Consider the following 22,259-nt stretch of genomic DNA (forward strand, 5'->3'; position numbering starts at 1 on the left):
ATTTTAAACGCAGCAATTGATTTATCAGATCTACCTGCAAAACAAAATATAAGAATAATATAAGCATGCTTAATGGACACACTGCTCTCTAATATTTCTCTCTCAGATTTTCACCAAACAGGGATTATAGATATTTCAAAATCCTAATCACTCAATATGTAAATTATGTATTATCTATAGTGACTCATGCCCGATTTATATATATATATACACAAAAATAATTAATAAATAATAATAGCAATAATAATAATAATAAAACATAAAATAAGTCAATTGGATATATAGAGAGAATAAATCTTTCAATCCAATGGATCAACTAAAATATTACGGAGAATGTGTGACTAAGGATTTTATTGAAAAAGATCAATAAACAAACCAACAACAGGTATTTGATGAGGAATAGTTTGGGAAGAATGAGAGATATGGTCGTCGGTTAGTGGAACTCAGTTAGTGGAGAGGAATTAAGAGATTGATTAGAATAGGATTTAGGATAATTAAAGGATTATTTGAATTGGGATTGGAAAGAGAATAATTAGCAGATTGATTGGTAGATGAGGTGGACGAAAATAGAGGATTAATGGAATTAGAATTGGGAAGAGATAAAGATAGGTGATTGGAATCATTAGATAAGGAAAGATTGGATGGGGACTGTGGAACAGATATGGGATTTTGAGTGGCAGAGGAATGTATTGGGACCAAAGAGATGAAAGTGTCTGAAGTAGGACGTGGTAAATGCATTGACACGACATGGAGGAATAAGGAAAAATGTGCTCAACAAAGTCAATGTGTCCTGCGAAAAAAATTCGATTTCTGGAAGATTCAAAACATTTATAAGCACTTTGAGTAGTTGAATATCCAAGAAAAATAAAGTGGTTGAATGTCCAACAAAAATACAAGGTTTAGAACCATGTTCTAATTTATGCTTGTTATATGGACGGAGCCATGAATAACATAAACTACCAAAAGTTGGCAATTTTTGATAATTAGGAACATAACCAAATAATTTTTGACAAGGTGAGCACATAGACAGACCAACTGTGGACATTCTATTAATGAGATAAGTAGCTGTGACAAATCCATGAGACAAAAAATGGAGAGGTAAGGAGGCGTAACCCGTTTCAACTAAGTGGCGGTGACAACGTTCTAAGTAGCTATTATGCTCGGGTGTGTGAGGTGAGAAAATTTTTAGAGCTAAATATTCTCCATCATTATCAGTATATAGAGTTTTAATAGACTGAGAAAAATATTTTCAACCATATTTTAAAAATTTATAAAAATTTGTATAGATTTTTTTTATTTTCGTTTAATGGGATATAACCCTATATACTTTGTGAAGTGGTCATTGGTCACATAGTTGACAAAAGCCTTTGTAAGGCTTGGAGTTGGGGGTGACGGGTACTGCTATGATAATTGGATTCAGGACCCGGTTTAAATTGATTTCCACTATTGTTGGTGCGTCCTTGACGATTGTAGTTGTTATTTTTTCCACCATATCCTGAGCGAATAGCAGCGTTAGCAGTAATGACAGGATTCTCAATGTTGTTTATATCCCATTTGAGAAAGGCCTCATAGTTGAGAAGTTTTCGAGCCCCAGCAGCGGCAGAGATTTCTTTGAAATCATCACCAACACCACTTAGAAATATTGGTTTCAGTTCTTCATGATGGAAAGGTGAATCAAGCATAGCAATCTCATCTGCACCACTTTGAATCAATTGCAGATAGTCTATGATGCTTTTCGTGCCTTTGGAGATTCGGGAAAGATAGTCTCTAATACTCAATGAGACGACCCCTTGAAGATGTTCCATACATCGTTTTGTACTTGTCCCAAGCAGACTTGGATGTTTTACGGTCGCCCATGAAGGAGACAAGTGATGGTGATACTGAGGCTACAATAGCAATTGAGAATGAGTTGATCTTGGCGAATCCGAAATCAGCATTCAGAACTGATTTTTCCATCAGAAGTGGATGGGCATGGCAGAGATCCATCAACATATCCTAAAAGGTCACAACCAACAAGAACAGTGTTAAACTGAAGTTTCCAAGCATTGTAGTCTGAGAAGCAACATTGATGTGGTAATCAGTAGTTTACGGACTTGACTGAGGCATTGCTGAAAACGACAGAGGAGGGTGAAGTTCCTGAATTGCTTTCATTGGCCATTTGAGAGGATGAGCATGAAAAAGGATCTCTTACTAGAGTAGAAAATGCTCTGATACCATAAAATAATTTAACGGTTGTAAGGCACAATACTTGTGCACTGAAACAAAGTCTACCATCGTGATGACAATGGCTAGCGGCTGACATTGAATTTATTTTATTAAAGTACAAAATCAAAAATGAAGGATCGACTAGATACCATATTCCCATATATAAGATTCAGCTCTAGAAAGCAAAATACTTTCCTCTATAAATTGCATTTGTTTGTCACTGCATGATAGTGAGGCTTCCCTTAGTTTTTCCTACTGTTCTCTGTCTTTGATGAATGGATATTTTAATGACAAAAGGTCATTGCAACATGAGAGAGCCGCTTTGCTGCTTCCCGTGCTCCTTTTCTAGTTGAACAAAAGACCAAAAAAGATTTCCTTCTTGAATCTTGCATGATGATATCTACAAAACAGTTTCAAGGATAGAAATATTTTCATGATCTTTTATTTTGAAGATATTCAATTGAAAAGAAAAACATTATACCGATTTCTTTGTACAATAGCCAAATTTTCCCTGGCTTACCAAGGTATAATTCTGGAGGCGCTGAGCAAGGGAGCAAATGCAAATCACAAGAAAGCCAAGGGGTAGTTTAACTTGTCAGTAAACTATTTGGAATTTTTCTAGCTGATAAAATCTTTTAGAACAAAAATATAGAGCACATGCCATAGGATTAACAGGGGCTTCAGTCATATCAATACTTTTCAGATAGAAAACCATTTTTTTCTGCGCATAACATTCATTAAATTTTGAAAATATTATTAAATATATATAAAGATTCAAATTGAGCTCAAAAGAAGCTAAATATACACGTGACACTGAGTGTTATAGTGGTGTAATAGTAATATTGATTAATATTTTTCATTTTGTATAGTTGAATAGTTAAAGTATTGATCAAATAAGAATATTTTGAAATTTTAATAACAAATTCTATTGTTTTTTATAAATTTTCATAATTTTTTATGAGATTTTTAGATATTCCATATTTTCTAATATTTTTATTGATATTTCCATATATTACAATGTTATAATATTTTCTTTTGAAATTTAGAAAATATCAATATATATTACGAAAATTTTGATCAAGTAAGTAACATAAAAATATATAAATAGAAAATTTCATGAAAATATTGAAAATTTTGACAAAAATTATGAAAAAATTAACAATTGTTTTTAGTATCTTAATTTCCTACAGACTTATTATTGAGAAATAAAAATTTTTAAAAAAATATCATGGAAATTATTCATATTTTAAAAATTACTCTTGCCTATGGTTTAGCAATAATCCTACAAGGCTACAACATTGATATGTAGGATGATTTTTTTGACATGCTCTTTGTGCTCATGGTTTACTTGTTTGCCCATAATCCTACAACTTATCTATCTTGATTTTTTAACTTGCTCTTTTGCTTATTGTTTGCCTAGTTGTTAATTTTGCTCTCTGGTGTTGCAAGATGTACCCTTTCCATATCCCACTGTTACTACTAGCAAATGTATTTCCACATTGGTTTTATTACAGGATTGTTCTTAAAAAAAATTTAAAAATAAAATAAAATAACTCATATTTAGAAGCTAGAAAAATGGATTTTCTTTGGAAGCCAAAATGCAAACTATGCACAGGATTGGTCTAGCATACAAAGTACACTACTACTTTTAATGACATTGAACCACAAGTCATGTAAACCTAAAAAAATAAAATAACATAAAAATAAAAATACAAAGTCTAAAAAGAGAAATAGAGAAAATAAAATAGATTAAAAAATAACAAAAATTACAGGCTCCATCTCCATGACCGCTGGTTTTTATAATCATCAGAATGTTGAAAGACCAGGATACCCTCTTCTTTTATTTTCTGAATGGTTAGATGAGTTTCTGTACGGAGCTCTCGAAGTGGTACAGCGCCGACTCCTGCTAGAAGATTGAAACAATTAACAAAAAATCACTTGCTTGCTCTGAAAATCACAATGGCAGCGAGATTTGCAACAAAAGCAGAGCAATCAAAACCTCTTCTCCGACTCCTTAAACCCTATATCCCAAAAATCCATTCTTATTTAGTCCTCCGCCACCTATCCACCGAACCCATCAACCCTCTGCAGAAACAGAACGGCGACGAAGAAAAGTTCATAGCTCAAGTGGTTCAACTCCTCCAACCCCCAGAAAATGACTGGAACTTCGAAAAGCTCCGTCTTCTACTCTTCTCAGACTCCACCACTCCCTCTCCTACCCGACTCTTCCGTATTGCTTCACGCTTGGACTCCTCCTCTAAGGCCCTAAAGTTTTTGGACTACCTCCAGTCGAATTCGCCTACCCCAGATAAAAACTCGCTTTCTTCCACGTTCCAGGCGGTTCTGGTTATTGCTAGCCGAGAACCCAGTTCGCAAAGTAAGCTTCTTGAGCTCTACAAAGCGTCAAGAGAGCGCGGCATTGCGCTAACCATCAATGCCGCCAGCCTTCTCATCCGGTGTTTTGGCAGGGCTGGAATGGTGGACGAGTTGCTTCTAGTGTATAACGAACTCCACCCTTCATCGAAAAACACGCCGGTTCGAACTCTGCTGATTGGCGAGCTGTTGAGATATGGGTGTGTTGATGATGCGAACAATGTGCTCGATGAAATGCTCGAACTAAATGCAGAATTCCCGCCGAATGATGTTACGGGTAATGTCGTGTTTGCGAAATTGTTGAAGCGAGAGCGACCAGGGAGGCACGTCAGTGACGAGGAAATTGTTGGGTTGGTGTTCAAATTTGGCAAGCACGGCGTGTTTCCTGGTAAAATACAGCTTACGCAGTTGATCTCAAGGTTGTGTAGGAACGGGAAGACTGATCGTGCTTGGGATGTTTTAGATAATGTGATGAAGTCGGGTGGTCTTGTGGAGGCTGCTTCCTGCAATGCTCTTTTGACAGGTTTGGGAAGAAAACATGATTTTAAAAGGATTAATTTGCTTATGGCAGAAATGAAAGAGAGGGATATTCATCCTGATGTTGTTACTTTTGGCATTGTTATTAATTATTTATGCAAATCTAGGAGAGTTGACGAGGCATTAGAGGTGTTTGAAAAAATGAAGGGAGAAGGAGATAATGATAGGTTTTCAGTAGAACGTGACGTTATCACTTATAACACTTTGATTGATGGACTCTGTAAAGTAGGGAGGCAAGAAGAAGGACTGCAGTTGATGAAACGAATGAGATTGGAAAATGGATGTGCACCCAATACTGTTACCTACAATTGTTTAATTGATGGGTTTAACAAAGTTGGGGAGATTGAGAGGGCCCGTGAGCTCTTTGATGAAATGAAGAAGGAAAAAGTGCCACCAAATGTAATTACTCTCAATACATTGGTTGATGGTATGTGTAAGCATGGAAGAGTTAGTAGTGCAGTTGAGTTCTTTAATGAAGCTCAAAACGATGGTCTGAAAGCCAATGTGTTCACCTACACAAACTTAATCTCTGCCTTTTGTAACGTCAATAATATTAACAAGGCAATGCAATTGTTTGATCAGATGTTAAGTGATGGATGCACCACCGATGCTAAGGCTTACTGCTGCTTGATATCTGGTCTTTGCCTAGCAGGAAGGTTGGATGATGCTAGCCTTGTGGTTTCAAAGTTGAAAGAGGCTGGGTTCTGTATGGATGCCATTTCTTATAATACCCTGATTAATGGTTTCTGCAAGAAGAACAAGCTGGAGAAGGCTTACGGGATGCTTAAGGAAATGGAAGACGAGGGAGTTAAACCGGATGTTGTCACATACAATACCTTGATATCCTACTCAAGCAAAACTGGGAATTTGAAAACTGCTTATAAACTGTTGAGGAAAATGATAAGTGAGGGTCTTGTCCCCACTGTTTTCACTCATGGAGCCCTGATACATGGCTTTTGCTTAAGTGGCAATATTAACACAGCCATGAAAATTTTCAAAGACATGAGTTCTTCATCAAAAGTTCCTCCAAACACTGTAATATACAATATTTTGATAGATTCTCTCTGCAAGAAAAACGAAGTAGAACTTGCTCTTTCTCTGATGGATGAAATGAGAATTAAGGGTGTGAAGCCGGATACGACCACATACAATGCTATGTTCAAGGGCCTTCGGGAAAAGAACTTATTAGATAAAGCATTTAAATTTATGGATCAAATGGTTGAGCATGCTTGTGGTCCTGATTACATAACAATGGAAATTCTTACCGAATGGCTTTCTGCAGTTGGTGAAACAGACAAGTTGAAAAAATTTACAAAAGGATATGAAGTTTCTGCTGCAACTGCATAGAGTGGCTGTCGTAATACGAAGATGGGATTCATAGAAATACATTGCTCCATGAAATGTTCATACTTGGTAGAAAGCAAAAATTGGTCCAATCTTCTGGCCATACAGTTGCATTCTGAGTTTGCATATTTCTTGCCCTTCATACAAGATTGTGATTGTAGATTCTCGACTCACGTGCATTTTGCATGGTTGAGTCAGTTTTTAATGCAGAATTTCTATTCATGCAAATCCGTAGGAGGTACGTCTAATCTGATTACATGTTGCTGAAGTTTGTGTGAACGAGATATATTTTTTGAGAATAAGAGAGAATTGTATATTAATAATCTAAATTACAAATTCTCAACTACATTCTTTCTACTTCTCTTCAGAAGTAATGCTGCAAATGAGTTGTTGAATTTAGCAGTCATTTTGTCAGCTACTTGCATTGGTGTTTTACCATTTTTGTGTTAGAAGTATTCTTGTTGTATAAATAAAACTAAAATATATTTGTTTTGAATCCTAAAGACTCTTTACCTTTCATGTTGGAAAAGGTAGTGGGTTTGGGGGGATAGAGAAGGCCAAATTTGGTTGTAGTGGGTTTGGGGGATAGAGAAGACCAAATTTGGTTATTTGAACTCTGAATTTCATGTTATTCGCATCAATTATCTTTCTCCAGGCTTCAGCACCTTGTGGGAGGATTTGTGAATTTAGGATACTTGTGACATTAGTTTACCAATGGACAGAGAGTTGTCCTAGAGCTTCTGTGGACAGAGATTTCATTATAATTTTAAAAGAGTATTGCATGTTTAATTGTAAACCAAAGGATATAATTATTTTTAGGATAAATTTTTGTACTTCTCTAATTTGATAGGGATAAGAAAAAATCCAAATAAAAGAGTGAGTTTATTGTTGGTTTTTGAGACATGCTTAAATTTTGAGTTCCTTTAGGTAAAATTCAGAGAGAGCTTTTATTTAAAATTCAACCAAACAATCATACTCTATCCGGTAGAGCTTCTAATCGGTTAATACATTTTTCATACACTTACAAAGTCAATACGAATGGACGCTTCATATTTGCTCTTTTTCAGATAAAAAAAGAAAAAAAATTCATATACAAGTCATATATATATATATATATATATATATATTTGCTTATTTTATTTAATCAAAACACTTAATTTAAAATTTTATTTTTTGTCCGAACATTAAAAAAGTTCACATTTGTAGCTTATATCTGGATAAGAAAACAAGTTAGACTGAAGACAGAAGCGAAGAGAAGAAAAAAGTTTTGGTGAGTTCTCAGAAGAAAAGATGATGATGGATCTTTATGGAATTTGCTCAAACCTTATCTTTTTTTATTTTATTTTTTTCCTCAAACCCTATCCCCTTATGAAATGGTTGTGACTTTTTTTTTTTTTTTTTTTTTTTTTTTTGAGCAGTACCTGGGTGTGACTTAGAAGTTAGAAGTTAGATCCATTGTATCTTGTGGGTATCTCATGGTTCTCCTGTTTGTGTAAATTATTGGGCATGGAATGAAAATAATAATAATTATACTGTAAATTTTGATGCTTTTTAATTATTAATCTTATTTTAATTTAAAATCATTAAAAGGGTGTAAATTTGATTAGCTTTTATTAATTAATCTTTTATTTTAACTCTAAATCATTAACAGGATCAAAATATTCTTTTGCTTTTTTTTTTTTTATTCTAGCCATCCTTTTTTTTATTTTTTATTTTTATCTTTTTCAATTCTACCACCATCAATAGTTGGTCGTTTCCGACCAATGGTAGTTAGTGATGGTGAAGAAGATCAAAAAAGAATTTATCTTCAAAATTTCAAGTACTTTATAGTTGAAACTATAGTAATTTAGATGATAAATGACCCGAAATTTTACTTCATAAAAAATTTAAAAAAAAAAAAAAAAACATTGGAAGCATGCTTTGTATGGCTTATGTTTTTCATTCCATCCAATTTATACTTGCCAATAAAATTCGGCCTCTCCCCCTTAAAGGAAGTATTTCATCGACAAACATATTTGATAAATATTCCAGACATTATTTTTTTGGCTAAATTAATACTCCAAATTATGCATAAAAAATATGAAAAAAAAAGTGTGGAAAATTATAGTTTTTTTTTTTTGGTGGGAAAATTATCGTTAGTTAAGACCATAATTTATATCATTGGATGTAATCAAGAGCCAAAAAATATTTGTTTTTTTTTTTATCATTTTTCTTAAAAAGTTTGTCATAAATGTTGGTTCATGGAATCTCCCCTTATTAAAAATGATGCTTTAATTTCTCTTACTATATTTGAATACTCTTTTTCAGCTCCATAAGTAATGATAGCATAGATTAGGAGAAAAGTGTGTTTGCGTGTGTTTGTGTTCTTTTTAATGAAATGTTATTGAAATTAATTTAAAAAATGCTTACTATATAAAATTGATCATATGATGCATTTTTTTTTTTTCTTTTTTAGGGTTTCCCTAGTATAGATAGAGTTTCGTCTCCGTGACCAAAACAAATTTGTCTTATAAACTAGCTATTCAGATTAAAATTATTACCACCGAAAAAACCTAAACATTAACTAGTCGTTTTCATGTTTTTCCATTTCCATAATAAAAATATATGTTTTTTTTTTTTCCTTTTTTTTTTCTTTTTCTTTTTTTTTTTTGGGGGGTGGTGGGGGGCCGGTGGTGGGGGGTGTTATGGGGAAGGCTGGGGTGGAAGGGTTTTAAGCGTATAATAAAAAGTAGACTTTATCAAAATGGTCAAAATGAAAACAAAAATTAAGGGGGAAAAAAAAAAAAATCTGCAACTTCTATGAGTTATTATTTTCACATGAACATGTGAATTGTGAAGGTAAAAAGAAAAAAGGCTCAATAATTTTACTACGACAAAATGAACCGTATAGCATTTCACATTGAAGAGAATGAAGAGAAGCCACATATTTGTTTGGTCTCCAAAAACGCATCAATTTCTATATGCAACCAGGTAACAAAATAGGAATCACAGATCGAAGCAAAACCATGAAAAATGGTAAAAAAGCAAATGGATCAGCAAATCATTCTTACAATTTGTTCACTACCAACTAGTTTAACCTTACTCGAAAACCCAAAATAAAAAAATAAAGAAAATAAATAAAACCCCCAAAACAAAAAAAAAAATTAAATGACTAAAATCTACTACTTTTTTTTTTTTTTTTTCCCCCTCAATTAAACTCTCTCTCTTTCTGTAAACATTGTTAAACAAGATTCCACCAATTGCTAAATGTTTCTCTAGAGAAGTGTGATTGACAAAAGGAATAAATCCCACATCACCAACTGAATTTTTTTTCCCGGCGACTTAGATACTTCCGGCAGCCGTGGCAGCATTATTAGCAACCCAAGGAAGAGAAAAGCTTCCCGGAAAGTGATCCGAATAGCACTCTCCGGTCACCGGACCGGCCAATCCTTCCAAACCCACAAAGAAATCGTCACTCACAGCCATATCCGAGAACCCAAATTCGTCTTCTTCCTCATCATCAAGCAAAAAACTCTCCCTCCCTTCTTTGCTCTCCGTGGTTGTACTCTGAGGTGCAACCAGCTCTTCCTCAACAGATGTTGCCGGAGATGAGGGTTTGGTGGTGGGTATGTTGTTGTTGTTGGAGTCATCGGCGTTGACAGTTTGAGGGGTCAATGGCTTCTGACGGGTTGAGCCGGCTAGCGAGTTCCGGTGAGTCGGAGCTGGGTGGTTGTGTTCGGCCGTGTATGTGACTATGAACATTCCCGGGTCGGATCTGTTCCGCTCCACTTGTTTCCGGGCCAAACACCCTTTTGAGCTGCTACACCTATAGTATCCCCTGTAGTCACAAAGCTCAAATTCAGAACCCCAAAAAAATGAAAAAGCTTAAATTTTATGCTCCTTTTTCGAATAATTTATTGAAACCCACCTTGGATATGGAGAGCCTTTGATAGGTTTTTGACCGTATTTCCGCCATGCCCATATATCTGAAGAAAGACTCTCTGCAGGAACTTGACAAACTTTCTTCAGCTGGTTCTTCCTGAAAATGGTCCCAAAAAAAAAAAGGAAGATAAATAAAAGATTTTTCTTTTTTAGATAAAGTTTCAATTTTTAATATGGGTTATTTTAGAAACAACAAAATCAAAGAGAAATTTACCTCTTTTTTGATCGTGGAGCTGTGGTAGTGGATTGGGATTGCTTAGAAGGCTGAGTCTGTTGTTGTTGCTGTTGTGGTTTCATCTGTAACAGTCTCTGTTCGTTAGAAGAACGGAGAAAAGAAGAGAATGAACAAGTAGAAGAAGAAATTGGAGAAGTAGTTTGCGATGAAGAAGAAGAAGTAGAAGAGAGAGGAGAAAACTGATGGGATCTGGGGAAGAAAGGTTTGTAAAGCTCATGGAGTTCTTCCATACCATTTGAAGTCTCTCTCATAGGATCTGGAAGAGCAAAAAATGGAGATGAAAAGCAAGAAGAAGAAGAAGAAGAAGAAGAAGGATAGAACTCAGGAGGAGTGAAACATGGTGTAGAATAGAAAGTGTTGTTGGTGGTGGTGGAGGTAGAGGAAGAGCAGCCTCTGACAACCGCTTGGAGATCCCAATCGTCCGCCATGGAAAGGACTCTGAGACACAGCTCTGTTTTCTGTCTAATACCACTGTCGTCTCTTTGAGACAGAGAAAGAGAGAGAGAGAGAGAGAGAGAGAGAGACAAAACAAGGCGCTGACTTTTGAAGCTTAGAGAGAGAAAGTGAAATATAGAGAGAGAAAAGATAAGGGTGCAATCAGTGGGAAAGGATCAAAGGAATTATATATACATGTTGTACATAGAGAGAGAAAATGGGTGTTTTTGGGGTCACAGAGTTTTAGAGAGAGAGGCCCAAGTGGGCACTTGGAGAGAGAGAGGTGGGGTTGGCATCTCTATGTTATGCTTTTTTTCCTTTATTTTTTTTGCACTTTTATTTTAATTTTGCTATTGTAGTGGGAAATTGAAAACTGGTTTTTGGGGTTTAGAGGGGGTTGACTTGAGAAAATGTCAAAGGGGGATTTGATTGAGGAAAAGTTCCACTCCGTGTCTTGGGAGTGGAGCTCGTGAGTTATGCCGACAAAAAGAGAAAAATAAAATAAAATAAAATAAAGATAATTTAATTTTTAAATAAAAAATTAATTATAAAATAAAAATAAAACTGTGTTAGGCCAGTTGAATTTATTGAGGCGCTCTTATCAAAAATAGGTTGCATTTTTCAATTTTTGGTGCAATTTTTTAGTGCGTTGCTAAAAAATTATCACACTCCATAAAAGCGCGTGTCCGGACGTACTTCTTCTTCTTCTTCTTCCTCTTGGAGCCCCATAAAAATAAATCTCCTATGTTTTTGAAATTTTTTGCTTTGTGTTTTTTCAACCTTAAATTTATTCAATGCTTTATAGGCCCATTTTTTTTTTTTTTTTTTTGGTAATGTTATAGGCCAATTAATTGAGCTAAAAGAGTAATGTGATTTTTAATTGTGCAAAACATGTAAAATTCTGGAAATAGACATCTTTTGGAAATATTCATATTTTCTTACTACAATATTATTACTTTATCTTTTTAATGTTGTAAGATGAGTAATAATATTATTCATTTGTATGTGTTTTGCACTTATCAATGTTTTCTCCTATTTAAATTGTTTGGTACTACGTACAAGTTCTAATGAGAATAACAAATTGTGTAAGAATATAAGCATCTAGTATTATGTTTTGGTTTTATTACATCTTTTGTATTTTATTTTTGGTAAATTACAAAAGTTCTTTATCAAGTTTGCCCTAAAATTTTTAATTACCCCACCTAAAATCTTTAATTATTACAACGTCATGTACTATGAAATCATTTGAGATCATACAAAGAATATATCTCCATTGCACCATTATACTAATCATTTGAGATCATACAAAGAATATATCTCCATTGCACCATTATACTTATTTATTTTTTGAATAACACCATTATGGTTATCAAATTATAGTTCTTCAATAAAACTAGGTGAAGTTTTGAAATGGTATTATAAACATGATAAAACCATAATGGTTATATATTGTGTTGTTTGTAAATGAAACAAGTTGCATCTATTGTCCTTCTTTATGTGGGAAATATCCATTTGACTTCACAAGATTTTATTTTATTTTTTATATTGAGTCATAATGCAGGTCATGGATGAGCAACATGTCACATGTTATGCAATTCAAAGCCTATGCTAGAGAAAAATATATATATATATATATATATTATTGGCATGTTATCTTCTTCTTCTTCTTCTTCATATTTTTAAGTGAAAATACAAATTTATTTTTTTTGCAAAACAAAAAGAAATCATTAATGGAATGTCCCAATTGACAAAGATGTCAAACGTGAATAATCATGAGCTAATATGCAATTTGACTTTAACATTAATCATGTAAATGATGTATCATCGATGCCAAAGAAAATTAAGACAATAATAATCTCTTTCTTTTGGTGGAACTAACTATTAATTATTACCGAAAAAAATCTAGAAAAACATAGAACCAAAAATTTTATAAAAAAATTTGATGCCAATAGTGATGTATTACCAAAATGATAATCATTTAGAAGGCATGGTTTGTTTGGTGGAAGCAAATTGCTTTGCTACTTTTTTACTTTGGGGTTTTTGATTCCATCTTCTAGAGCTTGCAACTTTATTCCACTAGGAGCACTCGTCCACACCGGGGCACTCTAATTCCTTTTACCCTCTGACCGACACGTGGACAATGATATGCGGCTTAACGGTATTAACGAAAGTGCCACCACAACGTGTCCATCAAATCCAGTGGGTTTGAATTTTTTTATTTTTATATACGACTACCGCGTATGAGCCTCTTAGTCAATGTGTGCCATCAAATCTCGAGAAGCGATCCAACGGCTTAAAGACCGAAGAAAAAAGTAAAATGATCTGACGGCGGAAGGACCGTTCACACATGGAATGGATGGAGGGAAGCGCGTGGATTGACGGTGCAGGGTTATGACGTGGAGTGACAGGCTTGCAGATCTTATGGGCCCCATTTCTTTTGTTAAAAAAGAAAAAAAAAACAAAAGGGCTTTTTTTCTTTGTGTTTTTAAATATTTACAGGTTGGTTTTAGCAGACCGCGTGCCTTGCGGTTTTAATGCCAGTTAACTGCTGAGGTTAGAACCTTTTTTAGGAATCCTATGATGTAAAAGATCCAACGGTCACAAATTTCTATCATATGGTACTAACGATATTTACTTTCCTTTGGAGCAAACATATTTTTACTCGGTTATTACAATTTTACTTTCTATTGCGCTATTAGCTATAATTTATCTGGTATTATATTCTCGATTAATCCCACTTTTGTGGTTTGGTACCTTCTAATTTTAGCATACTGCAATTTAGATTTTTAGTTTTAGAATTCACCACATTGGATGTGTTTTATTTTATTTTATTTTTTTAGTACACATTGATTAAAAAAGTATAATATTTCGGATGCTCCATGTAATTCAGCCAACTATAAAACATCCAAATTAGTTTGTAAAGGTCATGGATTCATTATGGATTAAAACCATAGTTATATTAAGTTTATAGAAAGCTTAATGAATAACAGATTACAAATAAAAGATTCAATGTGGTCAGTTTTAAAATTAAAAATTTAAATTGTAATGTCCTAAAATTAAAGGTACTAAAAATGCCATTAGCCCTTTATTCTTCGTATTGCAATACATTTCACATTGTTTTATGATATGTTGTTTTCTTAGGTCCATTTGAAATACAGAAGAAATTGAATTGGATAAACTATTCTAAGTTTGATCTAATTAAATGTGATTGAATTTGAAATTATTCAATTTGATGGCTTGAATTTTAAATAGTCCATTCTAATTTAAACCAATCCAGCATTTCAAATAGACTTATTATTTAGTCTAATTTAGCACTTTGGTATATAAATTTTTTTGGGAGTAACACTAGGCATGCATAATAAATATACCATGCACAGCTACCTGTTAATATTTTATTGCTTAATAAATTATTATAAACTAATTATGAATGAAATAATTTTTGAAAGGATAAATATAATTAAATGTAAATTAATCAAATATTGATACATGATATTTGATACATATTTTGATATATTTTTTTTTTACTTCTAGCATTATTTAGTTTTTTGGAAGACATTTTGGTATATAATTTAATGGAAAATATACACAACTTATGTAGTTCTGTACAAAACAATTTTATTTTATTTTTATCTGTGTGGAACGCATAACTAGGTCTGCTAAATTTATTTCATGATTTAATTAACTAATAATAAATAATAGTTCAAATGATAACATAAGTTATTTGGGGTAAAATGTGTTTATCACTTTTTATTTTTTTAAAAATACTTGTGGGACAAAATAGTAATTAACCGCATAGTTTCCACTAGGATATTACTAATTAGTGTACCCTTTTTCGGACCGGCTTCATGTGCCGAGGCCAAGAATATTCTTTCAATAGAATATAAATGAATTTACTTTTTAGATTCCATTAACAGTTTAAAAAGATCTTATGAGTTTCATTTAAAAAATAAAATAAAATGGAATTTACATTTTTTACGTAGTTTTTGTTTTAAGCAAACAATGAAAATTATAGTTCATTTACATTTCTTTTCCCTTATCACCATACATTCGGAACACTAAATTTAATCTATATTTCACCTACTAAATAGGTTAAACAAAAAAATTTATACTTTATCTATACCATACAATATAACAGAGGAGTGTAAATATTGTAAATACTTTTGTAATTATCTGTTTTATTGCTATCTCAATCGTTACATGATAATCCTTATAATATATACAAAAATAGTTATGTATTAGAATTTATCTCACATAATCCTTTGTTATACTTTTTGTATTTAAATGTTACTATTATTAATGAACAAAATACAATTCCCTTCAAGTCTTTTACTACTCGTTTATGGTATCAAAGCAAATTATTACTCAAAAGAGTCTTATTTTTTATTTTTTTTCCCCTACGTTATCATGTCAACCATTTCAACACCTACATTGAAAGGGACCATTGCTACCAATCCACTGACTATTAGTAAAAAACCTATCTTTGTTGATAGGAATCTTGTTATCATCAATGTTGCAACTCAAGAACTTCTCAAACTAATGGAAACTACCTACTTTCCTTAGAAAAAGCAATTTGATGCCTTGTTGATTGAACATGATTTATATGGATTTATTGATGGTACCTTACCATGTCCATCACCAATTTAATTTGATTATGCCAAATTTTCAAATTCCAATTATACCTTTTGAGTTCATCAAGATTCACTTCTCCTCAATGCCATTCTAGCATCCTTATCACCAAATGTTCATCGATTTATCTCCAATGCAGAAACTTCTAGAGAAGCATGGCAAAAACTGCCCCTTACATTTGCCAAGCCATCCCACCCTTAGCTAATAAGGCTTCATGAACGACTCATTTGTTCTCAAGGCTCATGTCCAATTATGGACTATTTATAGGATGCGAAGGCTAGCAGATGAACTCTCCTTGATTGATAACCCTGTATGTGATGATGACCTTGCTTTGTATATCATTAATGGTTTGTCCAACGACTTTGAAACCATATTTGCTGCCCTTCAAACACAAGACACATCCATATCCTTTGAAGAACTTTATGAAATGTTGGTGGAGCACGACAATTATAGAAAACAATTGCCCGAAAATCTGAAAATTTTTCTATGACAATGAACATGGTTAGTCGCTTCTCATTAACTAAGAATACCACTACGAGAAATCAATAATCTCCTAACAATGGTTCTGTTGCTCCTTCTCCTCAAAGGCTTCTTTTTCTACGGCTGTTCCACAAAATCAAGCTATCTGTTCATTCAATTCATCCACGCCTTATAAAGGCTGATGCCAGCTATGTTCTGTACAGGCCATTCTGCATGTCGTGCCAACAATGGACCTACACTCCTCAATAGCAAGCTTCATTTCCTAGAGCATCATCACCACCACAAGCTTATTTTGCCAATTCCATTCTTGGACCTCTTCCCTCCAATTAGCCCAACAATTCTTCTTGGCTCTTGGATTTGGGCAGCTTTCATCATATTTCTGTTGATCTTCAAAACCTATCCATGCGTTCTGAATATGATGTGATCGATGAAATTGCAATAGGTAATGGTAATAAACTTCCCACCACCCTCCCTGGTACTATTAAACTTTACTCTACTTCTAATACCTTTTTATTAAAAGATGTCCTCTATGTACCAAGATGAAATGTAACTTACTATTTACCTTTTAATTAAAAGATGTCCTCTGTGAACCATAGATGAAATGTAACTTACTATTAGTTTCACAACTCTGTAAGTCCAATAATATTTTTGTTGAATTTTTACCAATTGGTTTTTCGATGAAGGATCTGCGGACAAGCATGGTGCTACTCAAAGGACCTATTAATGGTGCAAGATATGAATGGCCGACTCATGCTTCAAAATCGTCCACCCTTTCCATTGTGTTTTTTGTTATCAAAACAAGTATCTAAGATTGGCATCAATAACTTGGACACCCATATGACAATATACTTTGTCAAATTACGTTTAGATATTCTATTCTAGTATCTTCTATGAATAAGTTTAATTGTAAATTTTGCCAGTGCAATAAATTTTATAGACTACCTTTTAGATTCTCTTCTCTGTTTAGCTATAAGCCTTTACAGCTTATTTATTATGATATATGGGGACCTACTTCTATGACATCTTATGTAGGATTTAAATATTATGTCATATTTGTATATCACTATTCTAAATACGTTTGGTTCTTTCCATTAAAATCTAAATTCGATGTTAATATTAGGTTTATCACTTTCAAATGTCTGGTTGAGAAATTTTTTCAATTATCTATTATATCTTTCATTCTGACAATATAGGAGAATTTCTTAAACTTAAATCTACTCCTATCTCTACCTTTATTTCATCTATTCCAAGTCTTCGCCCATTGCCTACTCCTTTTACTCCCCCTCAATGCACTCATTCAATGTGTGTAAGAGCTTCCAATTAAATATTCAAACCTAAAATTCTCTCTGACTTCTTCCTTACTTCTAAGCGCTCACCCAGTTTGGCTCAAGAACTACGATCAATAGATATTGCCCTTTAATCCCCTCAATGACGTCAGGCAATTATGACTGAATATCAAGTGCTTCTTCGCAGTGGTAGATGGGAATTGGTTCCATTTCACCCCTCTCAAAACATTATGGATTGCAAGTGGATCTTCCGAATAAAATGCAGTCCTAATGGATCGATTAACTGTTACAAGGCCCATCTTGTCACCAAAGGCTTTCACCAAAGACCAAGTGTTGATTATTTCGACACTTTCAATCTAGTTATGAAGTTAGCTACCATTCGAGTTGTCTTGTGTGTTGCTCTCTCTCAAAATTGATCACTTTGACAATTAGACATAAACAACGATTTCCTTCATGGGTGGCTAACTAAAAAAGTTTTTATGTCCCAACTGTCCGGATTCATTGATTTGAATAACCTGTTCTATGTGTGCAAATTACACAAAGCCATCTATGGTCTCAAGCAAGTACCAAAAGTATGGTTCCAAACTCTCAAAGCCTTTCTTCTCTCGGCTTTAAAAACTTATATGCGGATATCTCATTGTTTATATATCAGAATCAAGGTTTCACCATATACCTACTAGTCCATTTTGATGACATTGTCTTGACAGGGAGTAATACTCTTCTTATTCATAAATTTATCTTACCTTTCTTAGTTGAATTCTCTCTAAAGGATCTTGGAGACCTCCATTAGTTCCTTAGGATTGATGTCATTCCTTCACTCAGACATTTTCCTCTCTCAACATAAATATATCCTTGATATTCTATATTAAGTTGATATGGCTAATGCTAATGGAGTGGAATACCTTCCACATCTTCTTTAATACTTCTGAATAGCACATCTCTTGCATTTCCCACTCAATATCACAAGAAGTGGATTGTTTAAAATATCTCTCTTTAACCAGTTCAAATATTTCATTCTCTGTCAACAAATTATCTCAGTTCATGCACAAGCCCATCGATGTTCAATGGATAGCGGTTAAACGCCTTCTCCATTATCTCAACAACACTACCACCTATGGTCTCTTCTTGAAACTACATTTTCCTCTTACACTTCATGTATTCTTTGATGCGAATTGGGTTGGGAACCATAACAATCACACTTCTACTGTTTCTCAGCAGCACCTATCTCTTGATCTTCCAGGAAACAAAGATTTGTCTCTAGTTCCTTTATCGAAATCGAGTATTGTGCTGTTCCCACACTACTTGAAAACTTTGATGGTTTCTCTCTCTCCTTCAAGAACTCCATGTTAGGTCCTCTACTATTCTAACAATATATTATGACAACTTAGGTACTGCATATGTTTGCCAATCCAAAGCTTCATTAAAAAATAAAGCATATCCAAATAGACTTCCACTTTGTCCATAATAAAGTTCATGATAGCATGATAAGAGTCTCTCACTTGTCCAGCATTGATCAACTTGCTGATGCTCTCATCAAATCCTTGTCCAGACAAATTTCAGTCTCTACAAAGCAAGATTGGTGTTCTAGAAGGAACCCAAATCTTGAGAGGGGATAATAAAGGAGTATAAATATTGTAAATACTTTTGTAATTATCTATTGTATTGCTATCTCAACTGTTACATGATAATCTTATCATATGTACAAAGCTAGTTACGTATTAGAGTTTATCTCACATAATCCTTTGTTATACTTCCTGTATTTAAACGGTAGTATTATTAATGAATAAAATACAATTCCCTTCAAGTCTTTTACTACTCGTTTACGATATATATTATATAGGCTTGGACATTTACTTTATTGTATTTACATACTTATAAAATTTTAATTTAATATGCTACTTAACTTTACTTACGACAACAAAAAAAAAAATGCATAGAATTTTCTTTTTTTAAAAAAAAAACAATCCATATGATTTATACACTATATAACAATTTAATTCACTGCTTTTAAAGTGTTTATTTTTCCTTAAAGGCTTTGTAGCATTTAGAAATAAAAATAAAAATAAATATTGTAAAGTAATATTACCGTATATGGTTTATCATTCTAATCAATTAACCATAAAGTGAGCCAGTAGACTATTAGATTATATCTGTAGCTCACAATTATTAAAAGAAAAGAAAATAAAAATAAAACAAAACTAAAACTACAAACCAGTTAAAATATAATTAATTATTTTTTCTATGATTTCTGAACTTAATTAGGCTACACATCATATAACATATTATTTAAAATATTTTTCAAATAATATATTATCTAATATTGATATCCAAACTTTATAAATCAGAATATCGGCTTTTCAAAAATTTTCTACAATTAATAATATAGTTAGTATTTTCAGCCAAAAAAAAAATATATATATATATATATATAATTAGTATTATTTTGCAACTTGGATGATGAATGAAAATTGGCTGATATAGACGTGGGTGGCACGAGGGTTTGTTTTGCAAGCGTGTGGGGTCGATTATGTACGTATATAATTAATAATATATATTATACTGTATTATATTATTGTATAGGTATAATTGTTCTACTTGTTTGGTCAAAAAGAAATGGGAAAAAAATAGAAAAGAAAGCAAGATATGACAAACTTTGAAGAGCATGCAAAGCAATGTTTGGGGATGTGGCAGCAAGTTATAGACTTTTGTTATGCTGCCGCCCAGACCGCTGAGCCCGGCTGAACATTATTTTATCCAACTTGAACCGGCCTTTTAGTTGTTGACTTTTGCCCTACTTTGGTTTTTATTTTTATTTTATTTTTGTTTATATTTTAAATAAAACTTGAGCGTTTGACCAATATTAGGTTACCTTACAACATACCGTAGTTATGGGCAAGATAATTAAAATATATACATATATATATATATATATATATATATATATGAAAATTTTATGATGAGGACGGTACGTATGAGGATTGCAGTATTAGTGACGGTTTTTTATAATATTAACGACGGTTTCTTAGAAAATCGTCACCAATATTATGAAAAACCGATACCAATACTGTGGTCCGCATGAAGATCGTCCGCACCATAGATGGACTGTATATATATATATATATTTGTACTAGTTGGTCTACTCAATATTTTATAGAATATATCCCATAAAAAAAACATTTTATAGTAGTAGTACATACAACTATCATATCCATATACATGGGGGACAAACATCATTTATTTATTTTTTTTTCCTTTGATAACAAACATCTCTATTGTGTATGTTTATTTTTATTTATATGAAATCACCCTCAAACTATATATAAATTTTGATTATCATAAGCAAGTTAAAAAAAGGGGGAAAAAAAAAAAAAGGAAAAAGAAAATGCCCACAGACTCTAGAACAATCATCGGCCTATAATCTCGGATTTGCAAAATGATGGGATTACTGACTTCCTATCATTTCTCCATCCCTTCGGGTATAGCATCATTGCTTAGCTGATAAAAAATGGAGATAATTAATTTAACATGTTTATATAGATAATTATAAGATGGTTTTGATAAAATTACGTCATTGATCTGAATCCTCATAAGTGCATTCAAGGAACTCAATACTCATATTCATCGGTTTTGACAATGGATCATAAGTTCTAAACCATGTATACCTTCAAAGGAGTTGGACATTAAACAAAACTCAATTAAAAAAAGAAAAAAAAAAAAGGTGCTTTTCGGATATGAGGGCGTATCTTTGAGGGTTTATATGAGACAACTTTTGCTGAAACTATATGAGATAACTTATATTATATGATATGTATATATTACATTACTATTATAGTAGCGTACAAACAATGTTGTGTCACCATTCGCTTGTCTCTATTCATTTGTTACCAAAAAGAAAATAATAACAAAAAATGTTCTTATAGCCGAAGTCAGTTTGTTTACTTAGACAAAACCCATTAGTCTATCAAAATGGAGTTCACTTAATTTTCTTTCCTTTCCTATCTTTCATGAGATGAAGGTGTCAAATAAATAGGACAAAAACCTGTCAATGCCACTATACTTTCAGCAAAGAAAACCAGAAGCAAATAGATAATGATGAGGAACGTTGAAGAATAATAATAGAACGAAGAGGGCAAAAGCATATGGGCATAGAGTTGGACCACCCTATTTCCTATGACACAAACTAGCCTTCATATACCCTTTTCTTTTTTCTCTTTACACTTTGTAAGGTACATTTATATTGATAGAGAGCCGTGGAGCACTTTAGCTTTGAGAAATTGGGTTTGGCTGGTAGAGATATTTCTCTTTGACATGTAACCCAAAAGCCTAGTTAGATTGAAATAGTTGGGACTAATAAGCTTTTAGTTTAATCTCCAATTTTATTTTATTTTATTTTATTTATTTTTTGGTTGAATGTAGTTCGATCTCCATTTGGTTGGGTCTATTGATAATGCTCCTTTGTTTCTATCTAGTTAGGAAGGGGATAGAAAATGACTTTGAGAATAGATAATTCAGTCGCGACTACATATATAGGTATGGGTCAAATGAGACTTAAAAAATAAAAAATAAAAATTGGGACAACATACAGTCAACCAACCCCACATTTGATTTAGTGGTCATTGTGTGGTTTTAAATATCTTTAGCACTTGAAATTTGTTGATATATTGAGAGAGAGAGAGAGAGAGAGAGAGAGTGAGGCCCATACTAGGAGAGGAGGAGATCATAATGGGTTTGGCACATGGACTTGTAATTGATAGATACCTTTGCCATACAAGAAGATGGCAATCCATTAGCAGCCACATCCATTAAAGTTTTCTCCC

At 33.1% G+C, this 22,259-nt stretch overlaps 2 protein-coding genes across 2 annotated transcripts; one reads left to right on the forward strand and one right to left on the reverse strand.

The window, feature by feature from the left end:
• Positions 1-4,009: 4,009 nt before the first annotated feature.
• LOC107432894 (pentatricopeptide repeat-containing protein At3g61520, mitochondrial) lies at positions 4,010-6,955 on the forward strand. Its single transcript, XM_016044097.4, has one exon. It carries the CDS (start codon positions 4,165-4,167, stop codon positions 6,460-6,462), a length of 2,298 nt encoding a protein of 765 aa, XP_015899583.3. The 5' UTR covers positions 4,010-4,164; the 3' UTR covers positions 6,463-6,955.
• A 2,517-nt stretch (positions 6,956-9,472) lies between these two features.
• LOC107432881 (WRKY transcription factor 22) lies at positions 9,473-11,330 on the reverse strand. The gene is made up of 3 exons (XM_016044080.4): positions 10,595-11,330; positions 10,367-10,477; positions 9,473-10,276 (listed from the first exon to the last, which is right to left on the reverse strand). The coding sequence occupies exons 1-3, from the start codon at positions 11,041-11,043 to the stop codon at positions 9,781-9,783; spliced, it is 1,056 nt and encodes a 351-aa protein (XP_015899566.3). The 5' UTR covers positions 11,044-11,330; the 3' UTR covers positions 9,473-9,780.
• Positions 11,331-22,259: the final 10,929 nt, after the last annotated feature.

This window comes from Ziziphus jujuba, chromosome 11 (genome assembly GCF_031755915.1).
Source record: "Ziziphus jujuba cultivar Dongzao chromosome 11, ASM3175591v1".
Classification (NCBI taxonomy): Eukaryota; Viridiplantae; Streptophyta; class Magnoliopsida; order Rosales; family Rhamnaceae; genus Ziziphus; species Ziziphus jujuba.